Below are 25,062 nucleotides of genomic sequence, written 5' to 3'. Positions count from 1 at the left end.
CAGTGATGCGCTTCCAGGAGGAGAACAGATTTGATGGATTATGCAAAGACAGTTTATGACAAAAATAAGCAGGCTGAAGCCTCGATGTGTTACCTCCCCGGAAACCCACACTTTGCTGGAGAATCTTCGTTTTCCGACACATCAAGCAGCAAGAGTAACTGGCACAGCGACAGCTCTTCCAGACAGCCAGAAAATGCCTCCAGCCCACCGACACCCTTCCGGAGAGGCCGGCAGCAGAAGGACATCACCCCGCCCGCACGTAACCTCGGCGGCGCCGCGGCTGCCGGGGGCTCCGCCGCCCCCGTGCCGTGCCGGGCGGCCGCGCTCCGCCGCCGCGGGGCAGCTGCGCAGCCCGAGGATTGGTCACTTGCCCCGTCAGTCCTTTCGTGTCGCCTCCCCCGCCGGCAGGGACCGGCCAGGCGGACGCACGGTGAGGGGCTCCCGCGCCGGGCATAAGCCGAGCGGCGGCGGCTGGGGGCGGGCTCGGCCGTCACTCGGGGGAGGAGGCGGAGGCGGCCGGGAATAGCACCGGGCAGCTGCAGCCGTGCAGCCGCTCAGCATCCTGTGTCCTCCCCTGCACCTGAAACAGCGGTAGGAGCATCTGAAGCCCGGGCTCCGCTTCCCGCAAGGTAATAGCCTTTCCTTTGCTTGTCTGCCGCGCTGCCCATCTGCTCGGTTCCCTGCAGTGGCTTCTGTCGCAATCGAATGGATTAAAAAATAAAACCACTAACTCAAGACTGCGGAGAAGGGATCTGTTTAGTCCTCATTAGTATCTCGTCTGCTCGCTTGCTGTTTGTTTATAAATAGCTTCTGTGGGATCGCAAAAGCTGGGATGTCTTAGTTTCTCTTGCAGTCCTAAGAAAGTCCGTAGCTTTCCTCCCTCCCCCTTTCCTGTCGGCGCTATTAACGTAAATTGTTACTGGATTACTTCCCCCTGCCCCAAAGTGACTCTTAAAACTGTATGCTCTTTTTCTTCTAGTCTAATATATGGGATAGGTATAGTGAAGTGGGGGATGCAGATTGTTATAATTCTGTAGCATTTGATGGATGCAAACATCTTCATGCACTCAGGAGGGCAGATGAGTGGAAGACACGTGATTAATATTTACAGCGTTCAGACAATCTGTTACTCTATATTTTAAAGCTTATGGGACTCACCATTGCAGCTGAGGCACTGAACTGTTACCCTGAGTTAGAATGCATTTATATAATGACATTTGCAAATATCTTTTACACATAGGAAAAAGATATATACTGACATTCTGGAGAAACTCTTCTTTTGCCGTCTTGCACAATGTCCTTTCTTCAGCTGCAGTATTAAATCACATTATGATTTAACTGACAGAGAGTTGGTCTGGGAACTGTATATACTTAGTCCTTCCAGCTGTCCCACTGTCTTGTCTTGTGATATTTGTTTTCGCAAGAATGTAGCTGGAATCATAATGGGTCCTTACTTTCTTTGAGCTTCACAGAAAATTAATCGATATTTAAAAATTGCTGAGAAATTATAGACAAGTTTTGATTACGTTCTTAATTGTAGTTATTTATTTCCATCCATTCTTTGAATTGTTCATGATGGTTTAATGATCGTTTTACTTGTAGAAATGTCTTGTGCAAGTGTTATCATTAAACAATATGTACACATTTAAAGATATTTCTACAAGTATATCAGTAGTATCACTATGAAGTTCAGGTAAATCACTTACACATAATGTTCTGAAACTTTCACCTTTCAGGTAGCTTGGCCTGTGCTTATAGGTGAATTGTCTTGTTTTGGTAAGTTTCAGCAGAAGCAGTTCAGCCACTTTGGATTAAATGGAGAGTGGAAGAGAGAGAGAAGAAATGCTTTTTGTATTACTTAAAAAAGAAACTGTCAACCCATAACATCATTAACTTAATTTGAAGGACTGTAGACAGAATGTCTAGGGATAGAGGGTTGCAGTTTGGTACGAAATCAAACCATCTTGTGAAGTATCTTTTTAACAATGGAAATTAGTTTTGACTTGAGTGCAACCTATCTCATTAAAAGTCAAGTGCCATGAACATGCATGTTCCCTTGTGGTTTTTATAGATGTATGTGTAAGGGATACAGTGACATGAACGTAGGTGACTTAATCATGTAGTAAGTAGTGAATGACAGATGAAAGTTTCCCTAATATTTTGCAACTTGTTAGGATAAGAGTGAAGTAGAGGAATGGGTAAAAATTTATTATCTCTGTAGGGGTTTTCTTACATAGACAGGTATTTCCAGAAAATTTGAAATTTTCCTTTCAATTTCTGTTTTCAGTTTTTTGTATCTGTAGAGTGTACAGATCCATCCATTGATCTTGTGCACTTAATTTAAAATAAACTGTTAATACTTTTCAAAGAAGAAAATAATGTGTTACTAGAAGATGACGACAAAGTGGAGAAAATCTCACTCTGAGAAAGCTTAGCGACTAGAAACCAGAGACCTTTTCCTTTTGTGGAAGCTACAAATACCAAATAGAAAATTCAGAAATGGATGCTTTTCAAAATAAATGCCAAGGTAATGAATGTCAACTTTATACTGACATTTGTCAGGACATAAAAATATGGTGAAGAGCCAGTTCTGTCTGGGATATAAAGAACTACTGGGGTTTTTTTTGGAGGGAGAGGGGAGTTATTTCTGTTTTGTTTATTTTTTTTTAACTAGGAAAAGACTAATATCCCACTTTTTCCCTGGAAGAAAAAAAAAACATTTTTTCCACTTTAAGAACAACTCTTGATGATTTGTCTATGTAAAGAAGCATGTAATCTTGAGCCTTTACAATATAATTTAACAAGGTGATCCTTTCTGAAGCTTTGATCCTGCTTTAACTTGCACGCATAAAATTTTTGAAAGTGGAACCAACAGTCAAAAGCAGTCTTTGTAAATGTCCCCACATGATACTCTCCAGACAGCGGTCAAGAGTAGGGAAAAGGAAAGCAAGAACAATCATAGATGTCTTTGTTAAGGGTCTAGAGCGGGATGGCTTTCTGCTCTTTACTATAGTATTTAAGAACTGAATGAGAAAAACTTTCCATGTGCCTCTGTGTTGCTGTTTTAAAAAATTAGTTTGCATCCCTTTCTCCACCCAGTCTTCCTGGCGAGAACTTTTGTCGGCTTTTAATTTTGCTTTAGCTATTTTGGCAAGAAATAATTCTTCTTCTAGCTTTGATCTCATATGACTTAAAATATATAATCTGGATGTATATTCCATTAGCTTTCAGGTATCATGAAGAGCACCAAAAAGGCAGGAAACTGTCCATCATGGAGTGGTCAAATAGATATAGCTCAATGGAATCTGAACCTTAACTGAGTATAAATTGTTTCTACCATTTCATCATGTTTTATGTGTTAATATGTTATTCCTTTATGCCCAACCTCTTTTTTAATTATCGTTATCTCACTGCTATCATTGCTAGTTGTGAGCATCCATGTTTATTTGCACATACTTGGAGATGGTAGGAGAAAAGGCTCCATAAACATGTTAATGACCAAGCACAACAAGTCAGTTCTTGTGATTTTTGTTGATTTTTTTATCTGATTGTATGCTTCATGATCTATTTAGTTCAACCTTCCTCTGTGACAATGGAGCCTGTAGAGCCTAGAGCTGCCTGCAACGAGGAATCTGAGGGAGGTGTTTTTTTTCCTTTTTGCCATGATCATTTGAATACTTATGCAATTTCATAACATCTTTCCAGATTAATGTTTGTGATTTTGCTTCCCTATAAGTGTTGCCAGAGTAGAGATATAGTATGTATAGCAAGTCTCAGCACTTCTGCCCAAGAACAGGGAAAGAAAGTGCACCAAATGTGCTGCATGAGTTCTTATCCAAGTAACTGTCTCCTAGTCATGCAGATACTGCCAGTTCTTCTCTTTCCATGGAAGGTTGAACCTCTAATCACTAGTTTAGACATTCAGATGGATTGTAAACCCAGTTCTATGTGGTGATAATGGAGGGCTTAGTATCTCCACAAGACATACATATTTTCTTGAGTTGGGCCCTCAGAAAATTACATAAGACCTGTGAATTCTTAATATTTAATTGCTTCTGTCCTCCATTTATAGAGTAATTAAATCTTATAAATAATTTTAAATGGTATTAATGCAATCTTGAAGGAAAATCGGTATTTATTATGTCAAGATTTAAGTTGACGTTTTTCTCAAAGCCATTCTTTTTATCCTGCTGTATTGTAAGCTTATTATACTGAAATACTGTGTCTGCATGTTTTAATTTTCTTGCTTTTTTTCCTATGATGGTTGTCTGGTTGCTAAAGTTAGAACCCCCTTGGGAGATCTATGCAACGTGTTTAATCTTTAAAAAAATTGGAGTTTTATACATATTTTTAAACATATTTATTGGTAGAATTGCATTTTTCTGTTGACAGACTTGTTGAATTTAACAAAAATTCCATGTACGGTCTTCCATGATAGGGCACAGACCAAGAAAATCACAATGACATATAAACAATTAACCCTTTTCAAGACTTTTTTTCATGTTAATTGATTTGCACTTAGGACAGATAAAACAGACTAAATGTTGTCTATATAAAACCCAATACTTAATATACTTATTTGTTTAACAGGCCTTTAGAAAACCTATAATCTCTCCTCTCAGATGGATAGCAATTGGGTTTATAATTTTTTGTTAATTGTAGTCATACGCCAAAACCATTTGGCTATGTATGAAATGCTGCTTGCAAAAAGTTCCACTGAAGAAAACAAATGCAACCATAGTTCTCTGCTTTAACACTTCCTTCTTTGAAGTGTTAATATGATCGTCAGAACATCCCATTTCATCCAGTACAGCCAAGGTTTTAAAAACTTGACTGATAAATGTAGTTTTTGAAGCAACCCAAAATTCCTTAAGGCTAAAGTAATTCCAAGATCACTAAAGTTTGGGAAGGGGGAAAAGTTAAAATGCTTTCTGAGCTTATTCTCAAAGTTTGCATAATTTTACGAAATATTTTAGAATATAAAAAGGTTTGTTAACTTGTCGAATACATTAATTCAGAAAATTGTTCTTGATTCCTAAGAACTTAATGTGGGACAGCATATTTGACCTTTCGTTGCAGAAAGATATATTCAAAGCTTGCCGGATTTTATGGAAGGGAGTCTTCTAAAGGTATAAAATGTTGTTATGAGAGGTTTTTTTAATTGCTGTTCTTATTCTTTTAAATTCCATTTCTCTTTTGTCTTCATTATTGAAGCTTCCTTAGCATTTACACCTCCTTTTGCTGTTGGTCCAGACTTTTTGCAGATGGAATTACTTTCCTCGCTCATAAAATAGCTCAAAGATTTGCTATAACATAGCCTTTTAGTTTTCTTCTCCTTTGCTTTCCTGAAATTGTGTATTAGGTTTAAAGTTCAGAATGTATGGGTATGTCAGATGTGTCTCTGAAAGTGATGTTTGGTGAAAAACCTTTGATCTGAAAGGCTGTGTACTAAATGCTTCATTTAAATATCATCATGACACTAACAAGCATGGACATGCAATAATCAAATAAATAAAAATCTCATGTCTTGGTTTAGAGGAACTAAACATGCTAAACAATGCACAACAGAACAAGATGCAGCTCTTGCCTGAAGAGTTTGCTGTCCAGACAAGCAAAATTAAAGCTTTTGGACAAAGATTAACAGGAAGATGATTCTTTTATTTAAAAAAAATATTTATTTCATTCATGCTGTTTTTATCCTGTACTTGCTGCCAGAAGTGGGAACAAGCCACTGTGTATCCAGTTAAACTTATCCATTGATGAAGTAATAAATAAAATTATTTTTGTTTTATGGGGGATTATTTATCTAGGTTAAAACTGGGAAAAAAGTCATGTGTGCAGTTTATGACCCAAGACTAAAATGTACAAATATGATCTTGAAAGTTTGTATTATTTTGTTCAATATCAATGCAAATTTATTTGTTTTACTTTTCCTGATAATATAGTATGTTTCTGTTGAAATAGATAAAGATTACGGTTTGGACATGTGAATAGAGGTCTGTACAAGCTGTTTTGGTCTAGCATGACTTTTTTTGTTGTTTATTACTTGAAAATCAGCTGACTATTAACTAGTACTGCTTTTCATTAAGACCTCTGTGTCCTCAGGGAAAAGATCTTTCTTCTTGCCTGTAATTAATTTTTACATCATTATATGAGTTCAGATGAATACTAGCCACATGCCCCTGTGCACATATTCAGGAATTGTTTTCAATTTTAAATTATAAGAGTTTATTGTAAGTATTCATCTTAGGTACAGAAAGTTGTAGAGAAGGGTTATTTTCTGGAATAAGGTATATATATTACATTAATGCAGAATTCATAAAACACAGAATACCATCTAATGCTGTTGTTGAGGAATAAACCCTGTCTTTATTTTAAGATAGATGAAGTAATTCTAACATTCATTTCAATTTCCAGATTTGTCAAAACAGTCTTTTCTTACCAGCAAGGAGAGTTTGGGGTATTATTTGGTTTTTATTTGGTTTTTTGCTTCTTTATAAGTGTCTTTTGAATCCCTTTGAATCATCAGAGTTTGTGCATGTATCCACTAAATATGGTAAGAGCATAAGTCAAGTTGCTATGATAATAGTGTACCTGCTACCTTAGCCCTTCAGATTTTTGGATAGATAAACTCAATGGATTTTCATTTTCCTTATGCGGTAAGAAGTGGAGAAAACATCATCTGGAGTATGGTGAAGATGTCTTTGGTCTTTGTTGAAGAAGGCAGAAATTAACTGTTGTTGCTGGGTTGGACTGGCAGACGTAGGCCAGGAGGACAGCTTCATTCTCTGAAGTACTGTAATACCTGCTATCTCCAAGAGTTTCCTTTAGAAGAGAAGATCTGAGGGTCAGTATTGAAAACAAAGTCTTGAAACAAAGTCTGGCTGGTGTTTCATATATCATGCAAAATGGAGCTTCTTCCTGTTTCATTTGCCATGTGAAACAAACTTGTTTTTCTGATATTTAATTTAAAAAATCATCAAGACTGATTACTACCATCTATATTGAAGTTGTTCAGATATTTTTCATTATAAGACTCTCTTTTCAGTTATAACTTTGTGACACTTCAGTTATTTCAGCTGCAATTCTCCATGCCAAATGTTGCCTCCTGAAATGTTTTTCCTTAGTAAAATCCGAATAAAAAAACTAAGGCAGTTGTTTTTGCAAGTAAAACTGGAGGAGTGGGGTGAGAGATGACAAATATAGTTTTGATCATATTATAATCTATTAAACCCGTTTAATGTCTTTAGAATCATAGAATGGTTTAGATTGGAAGGGACCTTAAAGATCATCTAGTCCAACCCCGCTGCAATGGGCAGGGACGCCTCCCCCTTGACCAGGTTGCTCAAAGCCCCATCCAGCCTGGCCTTGAACGCTTCCAGGGATGGGGCATCTACAGCTTCCCTGAGCAACCTGTTCCAGTGTCTCACCACTCTCACAGTGAAAAATTTCTTCCCTAATATCTAACCTAAATCTCCCCTCTTCCAGTTTGAAGCCATTACCCCTCATCCTGTCACTACATGCCCTTGAAAAAAGTCCCTCTCCAGCTTTCTTATAGGTGCCCTTCAGATGCTGGAAAGCTGCTAAAAGGTCTCCCCGGAGTCTTCTCTTCTCCAGGTTGGACAACCCCAACTCTCTCAGCCTGTCTTCATAGGAGAGGTGCTCCAGCCCTCTGATCATCTTTGTAGCTCTCCTCTGGACTTGCTCCAACAGGTCCATGTCCTTTTTATGTTGGGGGCTCCAGAGCTGGATGCTATACTGCAGGTGGTGTCTGAATCACCTCCCTCGACCTGCTGGCCACGCTTCTTTTGATGCAGCCCAGGATGTGGTTGGCTTTCTGGGCTGCAGGCACGCACTGCTGGCTCATGTTGAGATTCTTACCCACCAACATCCCCAAGTCCTTCTCGGCAGGGCTGCTCTCAATCCATTTTCTGCCCAGTCTGTATTTGTGCATGTCTTTAAATTCTGTAAGAGTTGCTGTTGCCATTGCTTAGAAAAAACACCCTTATTTATAAGACTATGAATTTTGGGAATGACATTTTTTTTCAAATCCTATATGCTGAAAGTATCTTTATCTGGAATGCAGTGTTTTTATTGGTACTTTCCTTGCAGTTTGCCTCTTCAGCAGTCAGAAAACTCAGTTCCAGTCAAAAAAAAAAAATCTGGAAGCAAGATGATTGACTCATCTGTTCTCTTGGTTCTTTCCCTGCTAAGTGCCCAAGAGCAAGATGGAGAATGTAAAAACCTGACAGAAGTGCAGAGGGATTTTGTTTGTTTGTTTAAATGCTGTACTTCTTGAAATACTCTGTTTCAAACAGGCTGTTACTCTGTTAAGAGGGATTTCTTTGGGATATGTGTAAAGATCGCCTTTGCTCTTTCTCTCCTTTAATGTCTGCTGGCTTACTACTTATTACATTAAAGACTTTTCATAGTTATAATATCGTTGCAGAATTTTTTATTAGCAACCTCTTAAACAGTCAAGTGCGAGAGTTTGTGATGGAAATCTTATTTGGTAACTTGTTGCAGATCAGTCACCTTTCCCAAAAAGATTTTGGACACATACATCCTGTGGTGTGGTTGAACTCTGCCAGTATAGTTTCAGTAGTAATGAGAACATGTTGTGTGTCATCTTTTTTCTTTTTTTAACTTGCTGACGCAGTTGTGTCAGAAAAAGCAACATATTGGCTTTGCTAAATTGAAGTGGGCTACAGAAGGATGACAACTTTCATGTCAGTCTCTCTTGGGGGGAAGAAAGCTTGTTTCTTTCTGTAACTAAAATCGCAAAAGGTGTATTAGCACAGATAAAATAACAGAAAAAAAATCCCCTTGTCCAATTTTTTTTTTTGTGTATTTCCAAGTTACAGCAGGTTATATTCAGAAATTACTGCAGATAGCAAGTAATATGCTTATTTCTTCTATCAGAGTTTCCATTAGCATCTGCCTGTGTTCCCAGTGCACTTTCTTTTCAGTCTGCTTAGTCATAATACTATTTTCTTCTCCAAAAATCAACTCATACCCTAACTAAGCTCTTTAAAAGCAGAATTATTTGTCTTCCTTGAATCATTAGTAGCTCCATGCAGTTATTTCCTTCTTTGTACTTGAAGTTCAAAACTAGACCTGACAGGAAATTATTTTCCTTTTTGAAGTTATTTGTGAAAGAAATGATACATTAGACTTCTTGCTCAATCTGCAGTGTAATAATAAAACTCTTATCTGTATTTTTAAAAAATAGAAATTTTAAGTATTGCATGCTCCTTTCTTTCCCCTTTTTACTGTAAAAGACAGGAGAGTCATCCAGGATTTTTATTTATTCACTCTTTATTTATTTTCCATCTGTATAATTTTTTCATACTGGGTTTCTAGATATGGCCCATGCTTCTCTTTTTGTTCTTTTTCCTTATTCCTGTGCTCTCTTCTGTAATAACGCATTAACAAGTAAAATTTAGTTCAAGTCTTTGAATGTCAATATTTCTGTGAAATTGTAATGTTCTGTTTCCACTGTAACCATCATCAGAGAATAGTGGTTTAAGAGAGATTTCTGTTCTGTGATCTTCATTCCAGCATCATTGTTAAAATGTACATCACCTTTTAGAATCATAGAATCATAGAATCATTTAGGTTGGAAAAGACCCTTGGGATCATTGAGTCCCACCATCAACTCCACTCTACAAAGTTCTCCCTTACGCCATATCCCTTAACACTACATCTAAACGAGTCTTAAACACATTCAGGGATGGTGACTCCACCACCTCCCTGGGCAGCCTATTCCAGTGTCTGACCACTCTTTCTGTGAAGAACTTTTTCCTGATGCCCAGCCTAAACCTACCCTGCTGCAGCTTGAAGCCATTCCCTCTTGTTCTATCACTAATTACCTGTGAGAAGAGACCAGCACCAACCTCTCTACAATGTCCTTTCAAGTAGCTGTAGAGAGTGATGAGGTCTCCCCTCAGCCTCCTCTTCGTCAAACTAAACAGTCCCAGCTCCTTCAATCGCTCCTCATAAGATTTATTCTCCAGGCCCTTCACCAGCTTTGTTGCCCTCCTCTGCACTCGCACCAGCACCTCAATATCTCTCTCATATTGAGGTGCCCAGAACTGGACACAATACTCAAGGTGTGGCCTCACCAGTGCTGAGTACAGGGGGACAATCACCTCCCTCCTTCTGTTGGTCACACTATTTCTAATACAAGCCAGGATGGCATTGGCCCTCTTGGCCACCTGGGCACACTGCTGGATCATGTTCAGCCGCGTGTCAGTTAGAACCCCCAGGTTCTTTTCTGCCAGGCAGCTCTCCAGCCACACTTCCCCAAGCCTGTAGCGATGCATGGGGTTGTTGTGGCCCAAGTGCAGGACCCGGCGCTTCGCCTTGTTGAAGCTCATACCGTTAGTGTTGGCCCATTGGTCCAATCTATCCAAGTCTCTCTGCAGAGCCTCCCTATCCTCCTGTAGATCAACACTCCCGCTTAGCTTCGTGTCATCTGCAAACTTGCTGATGATACACTCTATGGCCTTATCAAGGTCATCGATAAAGATGTTGAACACAAATGGTCCCAACACCGAGCCCTGAGGGACACCACTTGTGACCGGCCGCCAGCTGGATTTAACTCCATTGACCACCACTCTTTGGGACCGTCCATCCAGCCAGTGCTTGATCATATGCTCATCCAGGCCATGAGCCGCCAGTTTTCCCATAAGAATTCCACGGAGGACAGTGTGAAATGCTTTTCGAAAGTCTAGGTAGACAATGTCCACAGCCTTTCCCTCATCCAATAATTGGGTCATCTTGTCATAGAAGGAGATCAGGTTCATCAGGCAGGATCTGCCTTTCATACACCCATGCTGACTAGGCCTGATCCCCTGCTTGTCCGTTATATGACTTGTAATGGCACTCAAGATGATCTGCTCCATGACTTTCCCTACTACCAAGGTCAGACTGACAAATATTTTAGATAAAATATAGATAAATTTTAGATAAAATATAGATAATATAAAGCCTATAATTATCACACATTTCAAGATAATGGTTCTCCATAATCTTTTGTATATTTTCTTCTTTTGTTAATAAACAGCGATGAGTTGTTGATTGTAGAATGTGAAGAGAGTCATAAAAATCATTGTATTAACAAAATTGGGAAAACTCCAATACATTTTCATGGTGTAGAGGTCATGGGCAAAGAGTTGGGCTCTTATTTGTGTGTTACTGTAAGGGATTTCAATGAGATACTTAGTTTAACTGTAGGACGGGTAAAATATTCTGTGAACTCTGAGATGGATTAAGTGACAAAATTTAATAGAAAATCTAAAAGTGCATGTTATCTGGAGATTATATTTCCTTTTCATATGTGTTTCATCTATTCTCATCCATGTTATGGTGTTTGTAATATAGAAAAGGTTCTTTTGTCAGATCATTACCCTATGTCCATTTCTTTGATTCCTGTTGTGTAGACCATTTCTGCTGCCACCAAGTGATTTACCAAAGCTGTGGCCTCAGACAAATCAAAAGATTCTGCCTACTATAATTTCCTACAGATCTGAAATGAAGTCTTATATTTGCATACCTTTTAATTGTAAGCAACAGGAAAGTTTCTTACAGAACATTAAAATCTGTCCTTCCTGCCTACAGTCAAGGCTGATCTAGCAGAAAGAAGTTCTTCATGCTGGTCCTGCCTAAGCTAACACATGTTGCTGCAGAAGTGGTACTCTCTTAAAGCTATATTGGCTCATTTCTGTGACTGTTGAAAGAAAGATGGAGGATTATTTGGCACAATATTTTGCTGGAAGTAGAGCCAAAGATTGATATGGTAACAGATATATTCTTTTGAGTTAGTTTTGGGTATCTGGAATTTTTTTTCAATTTGCAGAAAGACGGGCATGCTAGAGGAGCACTTACAGGAGCATCTTACATTGTTTACATGGAATATTGGTTTGTCACTAGGCTTAGAAAACAGGGGTAGTGATTTGACTGCTCAAAGTTTTGTATTTGAGAAGTTTCAAGCCCATATCACCATCTCCAGAAATCTTTGATTGAATTCTGGCATTTGAAGACTGAAAGAGTGTTTTCCTCACTTTGATGCCCATTTTAACATCTCCTTCCCTCTTCATTTTTCTGTCTTCTCCTTTGAGTTTCTGTTTTCTGTCATTCCGTCTTTCAAATACAAAAGCATATCAGAAAGGAGTCAGCATTAAAACATGGATTTTAAAAAGTATATATATTTTTTTTTATTTACTTATTTTAGTTTATAGCTGATAGTTGATTTTAAATAGGGATTGCAAAACAAAATATCAAGAGAAACATTTTTACAGCGAGCATGGTTCTGGAAACCTTTTTTTCCTTTTTTAGGATCATGTATCTACTGTAAAATGTAAGCTATTAACACAAGGACATATCAGAATTTTTATTGCAGGAATACTGCGGAGAGCTAAGCTGTTGTATAAGCAACCGATATTAAGAAATGCACTGAACAAGAAACATCAGTTTCAAGGATATCATTGACATTATATACGTCTCATTCTAAGTCTTTGGAAATACAGGTTTCTAAAGATACCCTTATGATATTTATTACCCTTTAAGGTATCTTTTTAAATTTTTCTGCTTTTACAATAGAAATTTGTTTTAAATTCCCTGTTCCTTAGTTGAAAGCCTTATAAAGCTTCTCCCCCGCCCCGCCATGTGGCTTTTGCAAATGGTTTACTAACATGTTAGTGGAAATGAGTGGAACTAGTTGGAAGTAGAACTACATGGTTCTAACAGGGAAAAATATCATTTATGTCTGGCATTTAACTTAGATAAATTGTATTGGAGGTCACTAGACTGAAATCATAGGAGCAAAAATCTGAATAAAGGGACTTTTTTGGTAATAGTACAACTGAAAATATTTATCAGGAATTGTGACATTTTGTAGTGAAGAAGGTCAATGTTTTAAAAATACTTTTGTCACTTTGGAAACTAAACTATTAGTGAAGTCAGTACTTTACATATAATTCTAGTTTTGCAGTCTAGGGTTTTTTTAAACAATTTTTGAGACCAAGTGGTATGGTTAATATATGTATTTTATGCTTGTTTTCCAACCTGACTAGTAAATATAATATAAAATTTAAGTATAAATGGTGAGCATTAGTTCTAAACCCCAAAGTGACATCATTGCTTTTTTCTGTCTTCTCTGCATTAAAAAGGTAATATGCTTATTTACAGCTATTTCAAATGAGACAGTGGTCTATAAAGTACCAGAAACAAGTATAGGGCAGTTTGGCTTCTGAGAATGTATTTGTTTCTCGTGAGGCATCCTCATATTATTCAGTCCATCCAAAAACTTTTAAAAACAATTTTAATTAACTTTACATGCCATGTGTAGACTATCTTTTTGTTAAGTTATGGTTTTAGATTTCAAGACATTTAGATTTCCTTATCTTCAGACCACAGAGATAGTGTATTCAGGGAGCTGGGTTTCAGATTACTTTCTTTCATGGACTTGGTCCTGCGTTGGATTAATTTGAACAGAATGACATAGTCAAAGATTGTAAAAGATCCAAGGCATTTTAACATGCTTTTCTGGTTATTTCCATTTTATTTATCTATTTGTTTGTATAGTTACTACATTTTGCATTTATGCTTAAAAAATTGCTTTTGGTATACAAAGCTCTGCATTGTGGATTAACTTAATGACTTTCAACCTTATGTTCTGTGTTATTTCTTTATGTTTCATCTGAATTTGTTGGCAAGACTCTTAATATGCTTTAATACTTCCCTTGTGCCATTGCATGAGATCTGAAATTTAATGAAGTAGTTCTCTGTCTGGCATAGAGTCTGTTTCATATTCCTTAATAACTCTTTGCTGGTGTAGTTCAGTAATTGTGAAGCTGAGAAGAGCAGTATTTTGAACTACCATTGCTAACAGTATGCAGTATTGTCCAAACTGTTACACAAATAATTAAAAAATAAATACCCCAATTTTGATTATTTTTTTTTGTCACAAGTAAATATAACGTAGACTTAAGTTCAAAAGTTCTTTTTGTTATGAATTCTTTTATTTATGTCTAAGCTGCTGCAAGGAGCTGTAACATTTTGACTTCACAAAGACATCATCACTTCTTATCTCTCTAATGATAACATTTGTAGGTCAAATGATAATTTGAAAGAACCTCAGAGAAACATGGGAGTTTAAGCAAGAGAAGAAAATGATGGCGTTTGTCACTAAACAAATATTATTGCAGTTTCATTCCAATTTCTTCTAGCTTGTGATGTGGATCCTTCTGCCCACATTTTTACGACCTTTCCTCTACCATGATTTTTCTGTTTTGATCTGTTAATTAGCTAGATAACACAGCACAGAAAGTTAGCCATAGCATACTCAGGAACAGATTGCCACCTAATAACAGATATTGGGAGAGCTGGAAAAGTAAGGAGTTCCAATTGTTGCTTACTTAAAGATCAGGGAAAGGAAGAAGACCGTCTGTCATGGTGAGGAGCAAATAATATGTCCTGATGGAAAGAAGGAACTGCAGCAATGGACACCTGGCTTTCTAAGAGCACGTTTTGACCAGCAAAATATGTTGGCCCTAGACTTTGTCACAAGTCTGTGACATTTTTTGTTGTTGTTAAACTTAAAAAACAAAAAACAATCAAAAAAACCACAAAAACCCCACCAAAACCCAAAAACCAAACCAAACCAAAAAACCCCAAAACCACAACAATCCAGCAGCAGATCTTGATTCAGAGCTCAGATTAGATTAGGGAAGCTGCATGCGTTTTGGGAGGGGCACAGCCTAGCAAATTTGTGTGGCAGAGGCAAGGGCTAGCTAGTTCTCTCCTTTACACATATATTCTTTTGTCCAAAAAAATAATGTATGCATGCTAACAAGAGGACTCTTCAGAATTGAGCGGTGTTGCACCTGATGATATCATAGATGTAATTTGAGGATATTAAATTTGATCATAATGTTTGTGTCTGTAGTTTCCATGATGCTATTTCCTTGTAGTCACTTAATCATATTTCAGTGGGAAAATGCCATGCCAGTTGAGGTGAAACAGAGAACACATAAAATAATTCAGACTAATTTAACACTAAGTTTTTTTCCTAGATAAGACTATGAAATACACAGACTGTCTCATTTCATGTATTAAAAAACAATTCCCTTTCTTTTTATCGCTCCTTTCCTTTTATTATTTTCTAAATCAAATGCATTGACAAATACTTTGATCTGATGCATTGTCTTCCTTAAGTCAATACCAAGCATAGATTGGGAGTCCTTGAGATATCCATCCTCACTTTAGCTAGGTTTTTCCCAGTTACCTATTCTTTCTTCTTCCTAGATTAACAGCTGTATGTTGCCAGTAGACCAAAATATGGACTGTGCCATGCATTTCCCTGCCTAGTAACTCCCTGGAAATTCTGGTTCTCAGGAAAGTTCTCCTCTAAGTAAAAACAGACTCAGCATGCATTAGCTGGGACTGCTGAGCATTCATTTATGGAAATGTCCACAAGTTAACTGGCTCATATTTGATGGAGCTCACCACAGTAGGTTACTTGAGGGGCAATTTGGTGCTACGGCTAAGGTGATGTACAGGCAAACTGCTACCATAAAGGGCTGGGTGAAGAGTGAGTAGGTTCAAGACTGCTCCTGTGATGAAAAAATGTTCTTTGATGGTTGTTATTTCTGTATGCAGAACCACTCTTGGTTGCATATGCCAGTGACACACCCTGTGGCTGCACAATCACTCAGTTCTACTCTAGGAAAGCAGCAGGCACGCACAGCTGGAGACAAGGAAGACTGGAAGTGAGGCTGTTCTTTTTGGCCGTGCTCAGCCTTGTCCATATTTCAAACTCCAAACTCAGACAATAAGTTAAAACAAGAATACAAGGAGAAACACTATGGCATAATTTTCTCAGAAACACTTATAGGTCTATGAAACGACAAGCCAGTCTTCAACAGAAGTACTGACTAAAGGTTTTGCACCTTTCCTACCCCTTCCTATACTTGCATGGGATTCTGATTTATGACACTTAACTGTTGACTGCTGGTGAACAGAATTAAAAAGCTGACCTGTCTGTCTCTGATGGAAGATTGTTCTTACCCTTAGTCTCTCTCCTTAGGATCTATCTTCTGTCTTCAAGGATTATGTGTGCACATTAAGAGTTCTGCTGGCATAAAGAGGGATACTGCTTGAAGTAAAGAGAAAGTTTGAAACTATTTAAATAATATTATAAACAGATGCAATGCTTTAACAAAATTTAGGTCAAAATCACCACAATAAATGATATTTTGGGTAAATGCTGCTTGCTTCTTACAGTTAGAATTTGCTAATTACTTATGATAAGTTATTAGCATCGTTTTATACCTGACTATCTGCATAATAGAAACCGATACAATACTTGTATGTTGAAAAATTATGTAAAACTGAAATGTGTGACATGGTAATATGACAGCTTCCTTTTAGTTATTGTTGCCTGAGGGTAAGTTTGACTGTTTTGAAATGATGGAAAGTTCTGCTGTATTTATGCACTGAAAGTTGAAAATGGAAATTTGTGCATTTTTCAACAATGATAAACCTTGGAGCAGGTGCTCTCCAGCTTTGTGTGCTGCTGGGTTTGCTGCTGAGCTTTAGGTCTTTCCCTGATCTTTATGCATTTCCTAGTGACTGCAGACTTCTCCACTGTAGTTGTGGTAGCAGAGTTCCTCCTGGATTAAAAGCCAATTTAGTGCTCAAAAGGAGTAAACTAACTTCTATCATGATGTGTCAAAAGAATGTAAATATAACCAATCTGTAGCAAGAAAATACAATGCGATGCAAAGAAAAAGAAATAACAACGCTCAATAAATCTGCCTGTAGTAGTACAATTACAGTATTGCATGTTGAATCAAAATAGATTTGTACAGTACCTATATGCTAACCAAGTAAATAGAAGCTTTTTTTTTCTTCTTGCAAGTTTTCTTGATGTCATGGCAGTTTCACAGATAAATACGAGAAGAAAATGTTCAGCCTTTTTTATTTTTTAAATGTTTTCTGGTGAATAAAGCAGCGACAGCTAATTACATTGTGATGGTGTTACGTTGCTCGTTGTGCTGAACTGAGTAAAAAAGAAACACACATGCTTGAGTGGTTCTTTTGACTAAATGTTCAACAGCAAGTTAACTTTTAACAGAGAAAGGGCAATAGGTTCCAGGATTAAAAAGTAAATTCTGTTTGAAATGGGTGTTTTAGTGAACATCTTGTGACCTTATGGAACATTGACTGAGAACCCTGGAGACAGAGGAATGATGTATGAGAGAAGGATTATGACTCCAACTATGAGTGTTAGCAATGTCATCCTTTTTGGGTCAGATTTTTCAAGGTAAAAGATTTACATCAGAAAATATTGAGAGAAGATTGTGCTTCTGCAGGCTTGTTATTTGTCAGTAAATTTGCCATAATCAAGTTTGACAGGCTTCTCTCTATTTTTTCCAGGAGACAATACTGTTGCTGAAGATTAGTCAGATGCCTTCCATCCATTCCCTGCCTCATATGCTGTCATGCAAGCTTTGAAACACTTAGGACATAATTTAAAAGAATGACTAATTTGGCAAGCATAATGGAAGGCACGCATACTATCCTTCAATTGCACAAACCCATTATGGAGCTTTGTTACGTCAGCTTTTACCTTCCAGGGGGAAAAGTCAGAGGATTTACTTACAAGGGCTGTGTAACTCTGGATAGAAGCAGTAAACGTTTTTGTAGCTGCTATCAAGTAAGGGAGAGGTTAGAGATGGAGCTGAGAGAACAGCCATATGAAAACTTTGGAGGTATTACTTTCAAGCAAACTACCACAAAAGACATTCTGATTGAACTGTACAAACTAACTGCTGAAAAGGAAAAACTGTTATCCAGTCTTCTGAGATCACATCATATTCTGGGCCTTAACACAGGACATCAGGAGGGAAAGCAACAGGATGTTTCTGGAGTCCCGAAACTTAAAGGTGATGATTACTCCAGTTTTACACATCAGCAGGAGTTCTTTCTGGATTCCACAAAAAGAAACAATTTGAATCACAAAAAAATGAGGAAATACAAATGGAAAGAGAGCTTTGAGGAGTTCAGACACTGGAAAGGGGGAAAAAAAATATATGAACAACATCTTTCTTTACTAAGTGCACAAGACATGCAACTGGAAAATAAGAAGATGCTCCCCACAAGATTTCCTACCAGGAGTTTTCCCAGTTCCTTTTCTGCCTCCAGTTGGCTAACAGTGAGAGGTAAGGATGATTTACCCGTAGACAATAGTACACAACCAGAAAGGTGGATAGAAAAGCGGCATTCTCTTGAGACCAACCAAGCTGTGAAACTAGATGCTGACTTACCAAGTTCTAGCTCAAAAGACAACAATGACATGGTTGCAGTTGAACTAGTGGATAATGGAGAATGCATTCCTGAAGTTGTGAAGGTACAACGAAGTATCAGTTTGGCAAAGTCATCTCAGGACAAACTTGAGACGTTAAGTAAATCTGCAGTTGCTGAAAGCTTGAAAAGTGGCAAGTATACTGAGCCGGTATGCAAGGAGAAGCCAGGAATCACAGTCGTTGCAGAAGAACAGGATTCAGAAGCTTGTATTAAAACAGTTGCCAACTCCCCTGCAGAGTCTTTACCTGATATTCACAGGGCTAAAGAAACCATTTCTCCTGTTCCCACAACAGTACATAACGAGTTCATATCAAGAACTGATCTATACTCCGTAGATGAAGCTGCTGGAAACTCTAAAAACACCGTGCTGCAAGAAAAGGAGCAAGACTGCTCTGGTTTGCAGTACAAAGCAGAGAGAGTGCACATTAGCGATGAGTCATGCAACCTTGTGGGAGCAGTCAATAAAGCTCTTCTGAAAGTTAAACGGAGCGACAGTTTAGATGAAGCTGCAGAATGGAAGAGACTACAACAAATTACAAGAGTAGACAGAAACCTGCCAGGCTCAATATATGAGAAAAGAACCACGGTATCCCGGGGAAGCAGCAAGCATTTATTTTTGAACCTGCCTGTAAGTGAAAGTCCTGATATTTCTCAGGCAAGCAATAATTTTAAACTGGAAGAGAAAAGGCTGCATTCACCCTCGTTAGTAGCAGTGAGTAATGTTTTTGGTAACTCATATCCGCTATCTAATACACACAAACAAATGTCACCTATTCCTTCTCCGTTATCTTCGAGACTGCCTAGCCCGCAGCTGCATCATCGGATTCTCCCGTTACCAACACAGAACACTGAGGATGAATCTATGTTCAGTGACTATGGCAGTGGGAGACACGGTGCTATAAACCTCTCTTTCAGTGATTTGGAGCCACAGTTTTATCTGAAGTTTTCTGAACCTGGAGAATTGGGATTTGCTGCCAGACAACCAGGCCTACATCAGAATGCAACTGCAGGGCATTTTGAAAAGCGCGCTGTACAGGAAAAATTAACTACTCGGACACAGCAGAATTTCTGTCCAGGTCAGTCCTATTTCATACATTTTTACACTAACAGAATTGACCAACCATGAAAGTATTCTAGAGGTTTTTTAATACTAGCCTTGGCAATGAAAGTATTTCTCCCTACTTAAGGACTGAGTGAAAAGTTATTGAATTTTTTAACCAAAAGTTATAGATATATAAGATTTTCTTTCACATGCATTTTTTTATGTCAGCTTATATTCAGTCCAGTTGTTACTGAATGACCTCTTAACCAAAGTTAATTAAATATTTTTCTATATGAAATAAAAAAAAAAGTTACATGCTTATTTTCCTGCTTTTCCTGTGCTGTGTTCTAGTCTCCCAAAATGTTATAATGATATTTATTATCCAAATATTCTTTTTAGTTTGTTTGGCTTAACTGATAGAATATTGTCTGGGCAAGCTAATTTACATTGCCTTAAGTATAGTACTGGTGCTTTGACCATTTAGCTACAAGACGTTGATGTAAATTCTGTAACAACAAAAGGATTCTTTGTGAAAGCATTGCATGTAGGAGTCATGTTACAGTGTGCTTGAGTACAGCGTATGGGTTTATAAAGATACAATGTGAATATAAAAATGCATAAATATATGGCATACTGAATAACCATCTTTGTTAGGTAGATCATCAGCATCTATACCCTTCATTTTTTCTCTAAGAAACGGGAAGGCTGGAGGACCTAATTCTATAGTGGTCTAAGTGTGGCTTAGAGTGGTCCCTGTGTTATAGGGACGTCTGACAGTGCAAAGTGACATGATTTCCCTTTAAAAGGGAAAGAGGTGCTAATTTGCAGCCTTATCACTATTAATTTATCACTATAATTTTCTATAGTCTCAAATGAAAATGGAAACTAGAAAAAAGTATGGAAAAAACATGTTTATATCTGTATTTCTTAGTACTTACCTAGACTTGAGCCTCTTGTGTGACACATATTCCCACTCTCACCCCTGCTTCCCTTTGAAGTGCATTTGGGTCTCTTGCCATACCTTTGGCTGATTCAGCTCACTGAAATGGCACAAAAATATTCTCTCTTTTTTTTTTCTTTTTTTTTTTTTATGTGGGGGGTCGGGGCAGGGGGTAGTCTGCCATTGTAGTTACCTAAACTGCCTCGCAGGGTGGCCCGATGAGTGACTACCAGAGCTGGTACAAGATGAGTTACAAGATTCTGATGTTTAAACCAGGGAGAAAGACATGGGTGTAAGGAAAGGGGGTTTCCACAAGGGGAGGCGTGTAGGGATGTCAAACCATTACCTTAGCCAAAGGGTGCTGAATACTGCCTATGAGGGCATTTATGTCTGCTACTTCTAGAAGTTGCTTTAGTTCCACTCAAAACTAAAACAAATTTGTAGTGTTGTTTGATGAGGTGACAGAGCTGATGCAGACACTCATTAGTAGCAAAAAAGATGGGTGCTATTCTCTTATTCTTTCATTCCTTTCCTGTTGTGCTGTATTATTATCCTACCTCTCATCCCTTCTTGTACTCATTGTACCTTTTGGTGAGCTGGTTTAGCTCACAAAACCAGTAGAAAATTTCACCCCTTTGTAAGACTAATGTGGCACAGCCAATCTTTTTCTCCCCAGTTTGCATTATTTTTTTTTTTAATTAGTTTATCATTTAGGATCATTGGATGTGTAACTGTACCTATTCTGCTGAGCTCTCGTACTGGTTTTGCCTGGGACAGAGTTAATTTTCTTCATAGTAGCTTGTATGGTGCTATGTTTCGGATTTGTGGTGAAAATGGTGTTGATAACACACTAATGTTCTAGCTTGTGTTGAGCAGTGTTGGCACAGCATCAATTCCTTCTCTTTCTCACTCTGCCCCCCCGGTGAATAGATTGGGGAGTGCGCAATAGGCTGGGAGGGGACACAACTGGGCAGATGACCCAAACTAACTAAAGAGATTCCCAGCCATATAACATCTTGGTCAGCAATATAAGCATAAAGAGAAGGCTTTAGGGTGTTACCCATCTTTTGCTCAGGAACTGTCAGGACATTGGTCTACCCACGGGAGGCAGCGAGTGATTGCTTTTGCAGCACTCGTTTTGTTTTGTTTTCTTCCCTCTTCTTCCACTTATCCTCCACTTATTGTATAATTTTTGTTTGTTTGTTTATTCATTTGTTCCTTTTATCTTGACCCCCACGCTTTCTCATTTTTATTTTTCCTTTCTTCTTCCCCCGTCCCACTTGAGGGGGAGAGAGGAGCGCAGTGAGTGAGCAACTGTATGGTGCTTATCTGCCCACTGGCCTAAACCCACAACAGCTCTATAAGAAACAAAACAAAACATATCCACACAAATAGCATCTGTTGGCTGACAATCCTGGCTATTAAGCAGAAACATCTTTGTGGAGAGAACAAAGTGCAGACGAAACAAGACCCTAGTTCTTGTTTACAGTTATCTTGCAACATTACTACAGATAGAAAACATCACTGCAACTTTCTGAAAGATGTAATACTATTCTGGTTTTGGGGATGGGTTTTTTTCATTTTCATTTTCATGTATGATTGCATGCCATCATTATTACTGGTGTGTTAGAAAATCTGTAACTTTAAGGAAAAGTTTCCTGCTTTGCTGGCATATGTAACACTGTAGGTATGTCTCTGGATCTGGGATAATATGACTTTCCATTTTGTTCTGAACCGGGGTGGAATCATTCTTCTTGATGGAACTCTGGGCATACCACTCTTCTGTAAACTGACATAAGTAATAACTAACTGACTATAGTGCAGTGGGGCAAATGATGTATCTCTAAATGTAGGCAATGTAAGCAATGCTAAGATTTACAGTTTTAAATTTGCAGTCCTGGTTTGAGCCTTATCAGATTCCTTCCATGTGTGAAGAGCAAAATTAAGACTATTGTTCAGATTCACCCTTAATGGGGTGCTATTGTGAAATTATTGCTTTCAAATCTAGTCTGTTATTAAATTGTGTAGGTATCTATAATGAATCTAATAATTACGGAGAATTTTGGTCGACTCTTTACCAGTCAGGTTGTTTGAAGGATTCATTTTATGTCAAAAATGCTGGTATTATGAATGGCTTTTCAGTTATATTACTGTCACAGATTGCACTACTTCATACTGCAAAATATTTGGAGCCTTTTATTACCTGTGTAACTTTGTATTTGGAAAATTTCATGAATGGGTTAAAATATTTTAATGTATTAGTTTAAATGATGAATTGGACTCACCATACAGCTCTACACATACTTTTCATTCTCTTTTCTGATTGTTTTAAATCATGATTCTTCACTCTGTTTCTGGATAATTGGAGGATATTCCTGTAGTCAAAACTGAAACATTTTGCTAAGGGAGAATGCCTTTATTTCTGTACTTGCACTTTTTCTGCAAGTTCAGTTTCTTTACAGCAAATATTTATGGCACAAATCTCATAGCTTTGGTACACAAAGGTCTATCAGTAATTCACAGTTTTCTGGATCTTCCTGTTGAAGTGCAACTGCTGGGCATGGGAACAGGCCACGGCTTTTATCTTAGCAAGTTAATAGTTAACTCAGAAGAATTTTTAGTTCAACAATAATTATTTAGTAATTTTCTCTGTAAGTGGGACTGGGAATTAACATTCCTATATTTGTGTGTAATAGTTCCATTTGAATTATCAAAATTCTATAGAATTATTTAGAATAAAATATGGCTTTCAAGAAATAAGCTGTTCAGCTTCAAGCAGCAAAACCAAAAGTCAAACACTAAACTTCCTCATAAAAAGGCATTTATTAAATCCTCAGAAACATACCTCCTGCATTTCTGTAGGAAGTTCTTTCTGCTCTAACATAAAATACATTACGCTTTTGTAGCCCTGAAGAAGCCAAGCTTGCTTTGGAAATATCCTCAATATATCTGAATGCCTGTCTCAGCGAAGGATTTTCTGAGACCTTTTAGTTCCTGACTGTGCTTCTCTCTCAAGTTGTTCACAGTGGTAGAAAAAACTAGGGAGGAAATTTTCAGAGCCGTTTTATTTAATTAGTATAGATTGACAGCAATATGCTGTTTTACTAAGCATTACCTGAAAGAGGAGGAAGATTAGTGATATTTTTAGCAGTTATTGAAGTGAATTTGATTCAGAGCAGGAAACTTAAAAATAAAAATCTCTGTTTATGACAAAGCCTCTATGACTTACGGCAAGTCAGCCAAGACATCCCATTATTCCAGGGCAGTGACCGGTGACTGTGCTTTGAGTCAGGATGAGACTAGGATGGGTCATTCACCACACTTTCGGTTTTATATATTAGTGATGCTGTGGAAAACGAAAAAAATAAAAACCTGGTGAGGGGGAATGGTGAAAGCCAGAAGGAGAATAAATGAGAAGAATGGCGTTACCTTACCTGCCAAGCCAATGAAGATTGCTCCTTTTTTGATATCTAGTATTTGTGAAAGAAGAATATATCCAACAAACACACAAATCCAAAGTTAGTAGGACTGTACACAAACTGAAACTAATGTGGGATAGAACTGAAATGATTAAGGCTTCTGCCAGGTAAAATGGCTGACCGTATGGCCTGAAAGGGGCAGGTCTATTCTCTTATTATCTTCCCTTCTCCCAGCAAATATCCCTTCCCTCACTATCCCTCCCCTTCTTTGGAACAACTTTGTTATTTTTCTTGCTTTTTGGTAATTCGAGTCAGATCACTAAGCAAGTTGTAATCTGAGCCAGCAAGGAGAGAGTTGAGTAGCCTTTGCTGGTTCAGTGAGCTGAACGGTTCACTAGTGGTCTGATGAAAACCAAAGCTAGGGTGAGGGAGCTCATGAAAGTGTCTTGCCAGGAGGCAGAAAGGACAAGTGAGCAAGACCACCCCTGCTGGCAGCACGGAATCATTAGATCTTCAAAACCTCAGTCGTATCCCAAAACTGGAAGCCAGGAGACTGGCTGGGACTGGCTAAAACAGACGTTGGGAGTGGGAGACAAGAGGTGAATGAAGTTGGATGACGATGCGGAGAGACTGTGATCTTTTAAGTGGGTGGTATTAACAGTGAAGCAGGAAGAACAAGAGAGGGTGGACGATCAAGAAGGGTGAACACGGATGGATGACTGCGTAGGGAGTGGGGACTTGGCCAGGGTGGAGAATAGGAATGGAGTATAAGAAAACAAGTGCAGCATGGCAGATCAGAGTTGAGAGAATTGAATTGGGGGAGGGGGGAAATGTGGAAATGTGCAAAAGGATCTGTAACAATTAGACTGTACGTCATGGTTGTAAACCTAACAGTTTTACAGTTTTGCTGATGATCCATGAAATCAGTGTGTAATACCATATGGAATTTTGGAGATGCAGGGAAGGGAAGGGAGGAAGAAAAAGAAACACGAGGTAAAGGGGTTTGGTTTTAAAGTCTGAGAAGTTATAATGCTTATTTTGATGAAGGGAAGGCATCTTAACTGCTGGAAGACATTACTGAATACGATCCTTCATATTATTTCTCAAATCATTTTGTTTAATGGGCTAGTAAGATATATACCCAAGAGTTCCTCGTAGTGTATGCTGGACCTAATTGTAGCTGTGCCTATCCCTGCTGATTAGTAGGTGGAGAATGTTGTGTTTTCTTGTTACTGCCAATGCGAATTTCATGGCAGCAGTTCACTTTCCATTAGGAAGAATTGAAAATG

General features: G+C 38.2%; 1 protein-coding gene across 3 annotated transcripts in view; it reads left to right on the top strand.

Moving 5' to 3' along the window:
- Positions 1-552: 552 nt before the first annotated feature.
- The window catches only part of FMN1 (formin 1), a 200,586-nt gene continuing 176,076 nt past the window's right edge, over positions 553-25,062 (top strand). For 2 of the 3 annotated variants that reach the window (XM_054200792.1, XM_054200790.1), the window contains exons 1-2: positions 553-629; positions 17,443-19,448. In XM_054200792.1, the coding sequence (XP_054056767.1) occupies positions 17,546-19,448 (1,903 nt within the window). In that variant the 5' untranslated portion in view covers positions 553-629; positions 17,443-17,545. Of the gene's footprint in view, positions 630-6,724; positions 6,848-17,442; positions 19,449-25,062 lie in introns of those variants that run through there. The other variant, XM_054200791.1, reaches the window with a different exon arrangement.

The sequence above is a fragment of the Rissa tridactyla genome, chromosome 4, assembly GCF_028500815.1.
Source record: "Rissa tridactyla isolate bRisTri1 chromosome 4, bRisTri1.patW.cur.20221130, whole genome shotgun sequence".
NCBI lineage: Eukaryota > Metazoa > Chordata > Aves > Charadriiformes > Laridae > Rissa > Rissa tridactyla.
Note: the sequence above shows the minus strand (reverse complement) of the source record. Positions and strands in the feature narration are given on the sequence as shown.